Source organism: Protomyctophum bolini (genome assembly GCF_963924005.1).
Source record: "Protomyctophum bolini genome assembly, chromosome: 9".
Lineage (NCBI taxonomy): Eukaryota > Metazoa > Chordata > Actinopteri > Myctophiformes > Myctophidae > Protomyctophum > Protomyctophum bolini.
Genome location: NC_137870.1, coordinates 6,094,395 through 6,105,636, shown reverse-complemented (window position 1 = coordinate 6,105,636; position 11,242 = coordinate 6,094,395). Strand labels below are relative to the sequence as shown.

General features: G+C 43.5%; 1 protein-coding gene across 2 annotated transcripts in view; it reads left to right on the top strand.

The window, feature by feature from the left end:
* The first annotated feature begins 4,093 nt into the window (after positions 1–4,093).
* The window catches only part of ece2b (endothelin converting enzyme 2b), a 45,347-nt gene continuing 38,198 nt past the window's right edge, over positions 4,094–11,242 (top strand). For both annotated transcript variants that reach the window (XM_080772380.1, XM_080772379.1), the window contains exon 1: positions 4,094–4,578. In XM_080772380.1, coding sequence (XP_080628506.1) covers positions 4,546–4,578 — 33 coding nt within the window. In that variant the 5' untranslated portion in view covers positions 4,094–4,545. The remainder of the gene's footprint in view (positions 4,579–11,242) is intronic.

Below are 11,242 nucleotides of genomic sequence, written 5' to 3'. Positions count from 1 at the left end.
CCGCACATCAAACGTTCTCCGCGAGACTTACCCAATAGTCTTCGCCATGCTTTTTTGGGGCCACGATTCGACACAAAGAAGCATCCCAATTCTCTAGGCCAACTCAAGATCATACTCCCCCCGATAGACTCTTCTCATTGCCCACATCCATCCTACTCGTTCCACTACTACCAAACCATCAACGGATGCACTCATCCATCATTCCCGAACAACTCTCCCCACAGTCTACCCGAATCCATCCTCCGCCACATCCCCACAGGACGTTCCTCAACACTGCAACTCAAGACCATCTCCTCACGGAGACTGGCTTCGCCACCCCAGTCAAATCTTGACTCCTACGTCACTCCTACTCTGGCACTCGTCCTGCATTGGTGTCATTCCTACCACACCACATGAGCCCAACTCAAGACCATCTCCGCACAGAGACTGGTTTCGCCACTCCTGGCTCCACCCCAGCCAAATCTTGACTCCTACATCACTCCTAATCTGGGCACTCGTTCTGCATCGGTGTCATTCCTACCACACCACGCGAGCCCTTCAGATCATCCCGCACCCCCGGTCGATGGTCATCCCAAACCTACCACAATCACAGCAGTAGCAACATCCACATCGCCCATCCCCATCCAGGACGACCGTAACGTGCCGCATCATCTTCAGCCTGTCCGCCCCGGAAGGGGGTCCCCTCTCTTGCGATCCTTCCCGAGGTTTCTTCCTCTTTCCTCAACCTAACCTAGAGGGAGTTTTTCCTCGCCCAATTGAGGGTCTAAGGACAGGGCGGATCATGCGACACGTTGCCCTAGCTTCAAGACCTTCGGTCTCTACCTCCCAGCCATTCACACGCGTGGGCCAGCTCTTTTGGGGGCAGTGACGGAGCAGAGACGACCAGCCGCTCATTCCGAGTATAGAGCAAAGATGACCGTCAGCTCCAGAGACTACGCCCCCACCCTGAGTCTCGCCCTACCTTGGGTTCCTCACTCCACTCCATGCATTCATCTCATTCTGTTTCAATAAACTGTTAATCTTGAGCGAAGGTGTGGTCTCTTACTAAGTGAAGGGAAGTTGTACTATACAACGTAGTTTCGGGAGAAGAGACCTCCTTCCGCTTGACCTTAACCACAACCACTCCTCCCTCATTATCAACAACTCCTCCCTCCTCATCAACTCATCTGAACCACTCCTCCCTCATTATCAACAACTCCTCCCTCCTCATCAACTCACCTGCCTTTCATTATCACCCAGCCAATCCCTGGCGCAATCACCACAGCATAAATACACCTGCGATCTCTCAACCAAGTTGTTTGTTCTGCTCCACGACAGACCAAACATGGGTTGTGAGTACTGCACTTGTAGATCGGCCATTTTCACTATTCTTCAAAATCGCCATCCTCCTCCACCCCAACCTCCTCCTTCCGCCTCGATTCTCTAGGAATCCAGGGGGGGCAGTGACGGAGCAGAGACGACCAGCCGCTCATTCCGAGTATAGAGCAAAGATGACCGTCAGCTCCAGAGACTACGCCCCCACCCTGAGTCTCGCCCTACCTTGGGTTCCTCACTCCACTCCATGCATTCATCTCATTCTGTTTCAATAAACTGTTAATCTTGAGCGAAGGTGTGGTCTCTTACTAAGTGAATGGGTCATATGTATATGTTACAGGTGGGGTAGAGTAGATGCAGAACTTTAGCACCAAAATTGCCGTCCGTGGCCATACATACACATGAATATGAGGGTCCTTGACATGAACAGGTTTGAGAACAACTTGCCTAATGGACTATATGGTAGATTGTTTCAATTGCATTACATATACGATAAGGTTCTACATGAATTTTAAACTAGTCTATACTTAGATGATGCTACTGTACAAGTATGGTGAATATTTAGCTCCTGTGTACAGTGGAGATGCATTGACCTACAGCACATGCATCATTGTGTACTAAGCGTGGCTTAATGATAAAATCACACCCGTGTGAAGTGAGTGGTGCAACTCCGTGTGTGTGTGTGTGTGTGTGTGTGTGTGTGTGTGTGTGTGTATATCACCATATATACAGTTAATATGTGCGTGTTTGTGTGTTAGGTTGTGCACAGGTGGTGAAAAACAACCATGCTGTTTTCGTGCTCAGACGCACCCAGCCACCCACCCACACACATAGCTCCGTAAGGGAGTGGTTGCACCACTCAAAAACCAACAGTCCATAATGGAGAAGAGCACATATGTCCAACAGCATCGAACACAGCTGGATAGGACTGACACTCAACATAACAGCAGATGAACAAAAACACTTTTACAACTGGAATGACGGTCTGCCAGCTAATGGACAGGGGAACAACAATATTGTGCAATAATTGGAACCGAAGGGCTGTGGAGCAACTCCCTGTGTGGAGTTGCTCTTCCCTTTGTATGCTTCACTCGTCGTGAGTATATCTGAACCACTGTGTACACAACACTCAACTGACATAATACAAATCACATATTTCTCAACTAGAAAATGAAAACAAAACAAAAACATACCATCTTGTGAGAGTTGAAGATACCACGAAGCCAGGCAGTTCTGCGAAAAAATATCACACACAAGTTCGGCTTCAATTCACACTGTAATGAAGCTCATGGAAAGATCAAGCATCATGGATTTGGCTTGAGCCGGAAATAATTGGTCTGACCTTGGCCTACCAAATTCAAACCCTTCCGTATAACCGTAAGTGGGCAAAAGGACAATCACCAAGTGGTGTGTGGCAATGGATCTCTTGACTAAACAATGGCACAAGCATGCACTGTGACCTGCAATGCAGGTGAGAACAATTTGTATATCTTTCAAAAGTGTGTAAACGCAAACATTGAAGACAAAAATGAGGAAGCAAATTGTGATTGGCCAGAATGAGATGAAGAGCACCCCTCACTTCACACGGGTGTGATTTTTTTAAGAGAAGGAAATACATTTTGTTTGCCATCATCTTAATATTCAGTCTACATCTGTGTTCACGGCACGCATATGTGGCTGTGTGTGCACTTCATCACACCCACAATATTAGTAAATTAGTACTATTTACACTACAAAAATAAAAGCGCAACATAATGTTGCAAATTGCAATATAGCCTATAACAAAGTAAAAGGCCTGGTTTGGCGACATGTCTAATAATACTACTAGGCTACTAGTAAGCAACTACTACTACTACTAACTGTAGCCTATCTGTTCTTTTTTACTTATTTTATTTTATGCATCCTAATGGGTGTTGTACAATTGTGCTTCCTCTGCTTGAGGTTCTGTGTAATGCACATTGAATTGCCTTGTTTTTGGAATTAGCCATACAAATTAAAACTGCCTTGCCTATGATTACTACGTACAACTATTGCTATGCTATAAATGCTAGTATACTACTGCTACTAGACTTAGTATGCTACTACTAACATTGAACGCTAGGACAGAATACAATTCGTAACACCAGTTGTTCTCAGGACTATCGAGGCTTTTTGGTTTCCATGGCAACATTAAGGCAAAGCTGATGTTAGCTCTGACTCTGATCAGATAGGCTATACGGTTGCCATAGCAGTGCTATGACAACACTTTGCAACATCACCATGGTGATTTGACGGCCACTTTACTGCAGTAGATGACCGAGCTGGAGAGATAGGACCAAATGTCAAATATCTTAAAATAATGTAAAAAATAAACCTCCATTTCGACCTTTCATGTGTATGTGTGTGTGTGTGTGTGTGTGTGTGTGTGTGTGTGTGTGACTGTGCATGTGCGTGCATGCATGCACAGTTGGTAGGGAGCCAGTCAGTACATTTTACTTTGGTCTCAAGCCAAAACTCCTCAATTAGGGGGACACACACGCGCGCACACACACACACACACACACACACAGAGGGGGGAGGCGGAGAGCCACTCATCTTTTTTTGCCCCCCTCCCCTCTCTCTCTCTGTCTGTCTGTCTGTCTCTCTATCTGTCTGTCTGTCTGTCTGTCTCCCTGAGGAGGAGGAGAGGAGAGGATTGGAGGGTGTGTTTGTGTTTGTGTCGGTGAGGAAGGGAAAGGGTTGATGTTGGGCGGGGTTGTAGCCAAGACTGATTACTATCTTCCTCTCCGTTCATCGCCCGGTCTGTAGAGAATCAGAGATAGAGGGTCAGAGAGAGAGACACAGAGAGAGAAAAGGACAGAAAGACACACACACAGAGAGAGAGAATAGGACAGAGAGACAGAGAGAGAAGTCTCCTCCGCCACAGCCATAGATAGACGATGGGAAAATCCTCTCCTCCTTCTCCTTCCCTCGGTTGAACAAAGACAAGCGACTCGTCTCGCGGTTTGTTGTTCGCTCGTTGCTCCGCCCGCCCGGCGGATCCCTTCTTCTGTTCGGGGTTGTTTGTTTGTTTGTTTGTTTGTTTCTCGTCTTTCCGACGCACGGATAACAACAGACACAGACAGACACATTATATAGGGAGATAGAGGCAGAAGACACACGCACAGAGAGAGGGAGAGGGAGAGAGAGAGAGAGAGAAAGAGAGAGAGAGAGAGAGAGAGAAGGAGGGATGGCTCGGTAGAGGTTTGCAGGATGAGCGTCGCCCTGCAAGATCTGCGGAACAGCGTAAGTGAACACACACATGCACACGCACGCACGCTTGCGCGACACGCGCACACACGCACACACACACACACACACACACACACACACACACACACGCACACACAAATCCACAGTATGTAGGCTATTTGTATCTGTCTGCCTGGGACAAGGTGTGATGTATCATGTAGGCTATGTCAATCATCACCATGAGATTAGCCATAATATGTCATATAGGCTATGTCAAATGTATTCTATTTCATATGATAGGTGATGTATTTCTGCCTGACTGCCTACATTAGCAGCAGTGGTACAGCTGTGGTTCATCATCTGATTGTTAGGTTGGTTTGTTTTGTTTTATGCATACCAATGCTGTATGCACCATCTTAGTTTTTTCAATTTTAGTAGCCTATACATGTTTAATATAGCCTACTAAATAAATATATCTATGCTATGTAGGCCTACCATGTTTTTATAAACATGTTTATGTATACAATATATATGTTATTAACATCCACATTCTCTAAATGCACAATCTTAGTCATTATAAATATGTGTGTTCTAATCTAATGTATAAACCATCTCAGCCATTAAAACATATAGCCTATGTCCTTATACTAAATAAAACATCTTAGTCATGTATGACTTCGATAGATGTATGTTCTTATCTAAGTAAATACACAACTTTAGTCATTATACACATATATTCTATACTATACTACTATATATAGCTAACCGTCTAAGTAATTAAAACCTATATGTTGTAGGCTAAGTGTACTGTATAAACAATCCTCATTATAACCCTCAGTCACACAATGAATATATAAAGCGCCCATAAAGACAGGGGCGAGGGACAGTGGACACGACAGCCAGTGCACAGCGGCTGTGACAGTCTGCAGATGCACACTAATACTGGTTCAATAGATAGACGATACATACAAGACACACATTACAACCTTCTGACCTTCGCTTTGAGCCCTGAGCGTTTAGTTTAGTGGATTGTAAACTTCTGGAACTTTATTTTCACGCTAGAAGTAACTATGCCACTTTAGTCTTTACAAATCTATATGTTCTTGTATACGAAGTATTATAAACCAGTTATATGTTTGGATGAATACAACGTTTTTCTCTCAATTGTTTACACACTAACGCTGCGACTTCAGATTCAATGACCACAATCTGTAACTCATCTACCAAATCCGGAAAAAATTCTGCTTAAATACAAGCACGTTTCCTGCTTTATACTTTTCCCCTTTCCTTTTTTTCCAAGACTCTATACACACAATTCTCTACAATCTTCATGGATAAAACATAAAAGTCTCTTGTTTTTGCATGGAACATACCGCACTGTCATTCAGAATGTCCTGCTAACCATGCACATGCAGTGACTCCTCCATATGGACAAACACATGTTGCACAATTGTTCAATTAGCAATCAGAGCTTTTGTTGATGAGGCGCTGTGGCCAGACCAGACAGGATGCTGCTTAATCTTTACGGTGTGGAGTGGACAGCCAGCCATCTTGAACAGCTGGTTGGTCGAAGCTAGGTGATCTGGCCAGAGTTAAACTAATCAGACTGAGATGCAGGGCATCCATCCACCTAATTGATACACATAGGATAAAGGTACAGACACACACATGTCGCGTCCAGTCATTCTACACATGAGAGAAGGGGTGGCACTTCCCATTGCAGTGCGTTGGCATGTCTTGTGAGTTCAAGTTAGCTGAACTTTGACATGGTTGGTATGTTGGCCACTCCCCTCAGTCCCTGCCATTGTGCATGTGTGACTGTACCCAAATCTACACACACACACACACACACACACACACACACACACACACACACACACACACAGTGACACGCACGCACGCACACACACACACACACACACACACACACACACACGCACACACACACACACACACACACACACACACACACACACACACACACACACACACACACACACACATACACACACACACACACACACGCTCACACACGCTCTTGTTCGGATCTTGTTTCTGTTTTGTGACTACCCCAATTGACTATTATACTACCTGAGGCATGGCAAGCAGGTGCTGGTACAAAAAAATATGAAACTTGCCTCATGTCCCCTATACTTTTGAGCCTGTATACAGTAGAGCTAAATGCCTGGACAGAGCAATGAAAAAACCACACCTTGCTCACCCACCGCATAGTGCACTCCTTCCAGGTTTGAGCCTATATTGGTTTGATGACATCAGGGGCCCTTAAGAATGAAGCGGTATCTCTATCTTCTTTCATTCTTTCTTTCTTTCTTTCTTTTTTACTGTATACACATTTTGTTTGATTATATTCTATTTGATACTTGACACATACATTCAGTTTGGTGGACTGCAATATGTTGAGGCAACAATACAAATATATTTTTTGTATTTTGATATTATGTTAAACGCACCCGTGCAAACTGAGCGGTGGAACTATATACTTTTATTGTTATAGTTACTGTGTGTTATATAGTTACATAGTGACTGTGTGTTAAATTATAATACTGTGTTACAGTGTGTATGTGGTGCCTTGGAGTGCCCTGTTGTTGTCTTAAAGCAGCTGCTGGGTCAATAGTCAGTCAGGTCCTACTCAGACAGCTGGGGGTCATACTCGGACATAGGGACAGATAGACATACAGTACAGATACACATAGCTGTGGATAGGAGACGGTGTGCCACCTCTCAAAAACATTATAGAACAGGACAGATGCAATAACGGCATGTGCATCTCTGTCAGCGTATTGATTGTATGGAGGGACGGCAGGACTTTCAGCTTGTATTTTGCTGTGCTTTCCATGATTCCATTTGTACTATAGTGAGTAGTGACTAAGCAAAACACAGCATTTTGATCTTTTGCTCCATGACGTCATGTGGCAGCCACGTCTATGGACTTTTAATGTTTGCTTTAAGTATGCCCCCTGTGACGTCATGTTGTGGGCATGGTTTCAGCCTGCGCCAAGCTCCTTTGAGTTCCATTATGAGATTAGAGTGAAATATTTAAAAAAAAACATAAAACATGTGGGTGGAAAAAAGGTACTAAGTGGCAGTTGTGCACAAGAAATGTAGTGATCGGTAGCATTTTGTGCTACCGATCGACCGATATAGAATGAACAATAACCGAAATGGCGTGGCATTGGCCATTTTTATTTGAAAATGATAAGATACTCTCCTGTCCTGCAATGTTGTTATTAAATACATACAAAGATGAGGCCAGGATGTACACATTTAAAACACATCACATAGAGTCAGAAGGCGGAGCTTGCCATTTCCGACAACCTACAGAAATGATAGCCCGTATACTACCCAGCCATGATATAACGGAAAGATATTGTCACCATTTCACTTTCCCTTTGTCTATCACAGATATCGATACAGTCAATAGAGAATCAGTTATGATATCTATGCTGATATGATTTGAATGCCTTATATTTCCAAATAGTATGGCTAGGCGTTAATTACGCGACATCGTTTTGAACCCGGGTGTTTAAGGAACTAGGCAGCTATTTGCAGCAGGCTTTTATTTATTTTTGCACTGGCCTGCACCGGGCCAATATTTGGTTACAATTCCAATTAGGCTGAATAACTGAAAATAATAGCCCGGGTTGACCCAAATTAGGCTGAAGAAACTGAAAACAATACCCCCCCCCCCTGCAAATAATTCCTTTTATTTGGTGGCGGCTATTATTTGGATTTTGGACGGGGTGTTTTAATAATACGTAAAATGGTGTCAGACCACAAGCGTTTTGGAAATATACACTATGATAACTTTTCAATGTCTAATTGGGCTGCTTTCTGCGAGCAACAAAATGCACTCTGAAAAAGCTCCTGATGGGAACAGTTCTGCAAACATCTCTCCGCACATAGTAATGATGTGCTGACGCACGTCTGGGGGGGATTCAGGGCATCACACAGGAGCCCCCTGAGGGGTGGGGCGCATTTCAATTGAAACGGGTGAAGCATAGCTAAGGCTGCCTCTGGTGGCGCTTGTCATGTGACGAAGTATGAATCAGGCTGAACACTGCAATAGGACTGCATAGGACTCTTAACCTAAGGCAGTCATATGGTCTGTTGTGCTTTCATAGTAGCGTACCTAAGTGTTCAATTGGCTCTTTAGAAATGTCTGCTCATAATGATGTCTGTGTGTTATTTGAACACATATACCATTTTGAGAAAACAAGACATATAGCCTACAGTACTGTGATGTTGTTTTGAATTCATGCGTTTCATTTAGCAGGAGATTTGTGATGTTTTGTCTTGTCGTGTGTGTGTGTGTGCGTGTGTGCGTGTGTGCGTGTGCGTTTTTTAACACACACTCAGAAATGTGTAAATATGGAGAAAAACTAAACCCATAATGCATCTGTTAACATCTGTGTTATATCACTGGTGTGACTGAGTGAAGGTAATCTTCTGTTTGTTATTGCCCCTTTGTTGATACCATGTTAACATATTTAATGTGAACATAAAATGGGCAACTGTTCCGCACTGCATGTTTCCCTGCCCCTGCACTTGTTGCCGTCTTTTATCTCCTTACATTTGGACTTGACTCCCCCCCCCCCCCCCACCCCCCCCTGTACAAGATATTCCTGTACATTTCTTCAAGCTAGCAGACGGGTAATTTCCCCCTCTAGTGTCCAGGGACTATTGTTCTCCATTTCTACAGTCCTCTATGATAGTGGAATTCCCAAACTTTTTAGCTCAAGACCCAAAAGAGAAATTTGATGTTTGCGCCCGTGACCAAACTATATAGTGAAAATAGCAGATCTACAAGCTCACAATGCGTCGTATAGACTTCTACAGAAGCCACGTCATATATAGAAGTCCTCGCGTTGCACTCGATGTGTCTCTCCTCACTGAGATGCGTCACTCTTTATCATCATTTCAATTCAAAAGAATGCATTTAAAATCTGAGGGAAAACACTTTACTATTCTCATTCCTATCTGGATAATATGCCCACATTTTGATTTGTTCTAGAGCACACTGAACAAATAAAGACAGAGATACATTGGATTGATTTGACTCTGATCCATGATTGACAAATCATGTTCAACATTCTGCCCTACTGCACTGCAGTACTAATACATAGTAAATCAATGAATATGATGTGCATAGTAATTATGAATTATAAAAATATCTGTCTGTCTACCCATCTGTCTCTCTGTTTCGCTTTGTCTCTCACTCCTTCTGCTCTCAAGTGATGACGCACGCAGAGAGAGAGAGAGAGGTTGCCATGGAGACTGAGTGTGTTCCGTCGTTGTCTGTGACATTCAGGTGTGTGTGTGTGTGTGTGTGTGTAGTACAAATGTGCATTTTTTGTGTAAGTGTGTGTGTGTGTAAAATTAATTGTAATTTGTGGGTTCAAATAAAGAAATTTAAATGTGTGCGTGCGTGCGTGCGTGCGTGCGTGCGTGCGTGCGTTTATCCAGTTAATATCCAGTTGTACTGGAGCTTACATCATCTCTGTTACATAATAGAAACTCAGCGGCAACCTATCTATCAATATATCAATCAATCTATCTATCTATCCATCCGTCTGTCTATCAGTTTCATCGCACTGTTCTGAGCCCAGCACAGAATCATAATGGGTTTGTTGAGCAAGGATAATTAGTCTTGGTAGGTTGCACTCTGTGGCCATCTCCGTGAATAGGCCTGTTACACTGACTCTAGTGTTTACTGTTTACAGAATCTGTTACATAATGGACTGAAATTAACCATTGGATGGGATTGGATTGGATTGGAAATGTACTCAATGTTATAACTGTTCCTCTGTGACTGTGCCTTGTGATCAGTTGATCTCTGTGATTGGCCCATCCAGACAGTGGGCGTGTACACAGTGTCTGGTAAATCAGTGGTGATGCAGGACAGGTGGTGACAGGGTAGATTCAGCGACCGGACTGCCGCATAGAATGAACAATAACAGAGTGACAAGGCACAGTGATGAGGTTCAAGCTTTACTCACTGTAATCCATTCATCAGAATGAACAATAACCAAAATGGCGTGGCATTATTGCCACAGTGAAGCTCTCTCCACTGTGCTCTCTTAAAAACCCATTTAGGCCTGACCTCGAAATAAAAATAAAAAAATCTTCTAAATCCTCCAGTTTTCTGAAATAAACATTTTCACAATTTTTCAACAATAGCAGACCTATACAAGCTCGTAGCGCGCGCTATGAGCTTGTAGATCTGCTATTTTTCAATAGCTATATTATAACGTAATGTTTAAAACACCAAAAGGGGTTCCCGCCCCCAAAATGGGTTAACACAGTGGAGTTAAGAAAAAATGACCAAAAAACCCTCAAATAAAAGTTGATAAAAGTTGTGTGTGTGTGTGTGTGTGTGTGTGTGTGTGTGTGTGTGTGTGTGTGTGTGTGTGTGTGTGTGTGTGTGTGTGTGTGTGTGGGTGGGAATAACGAGTCAGTGATTCATGAATCGTGGAGCTGAAGTGTGGCAGATCTACAAGCGACCCACATACCTAATTATTATGAACATTTACGTTCACGTACACAACATAACACACCACTATAGACAGTATTCTTCATCTTCAGTATACATCTGGTTTTGGATCTGGTTTCCATGTTTTATGATTTGCTGCAGGCTTCTGTTGTGGTTTCCAGTGATAAATCTAGGTGTGACTGGGAGAGGGATTTGGATATACTGCAA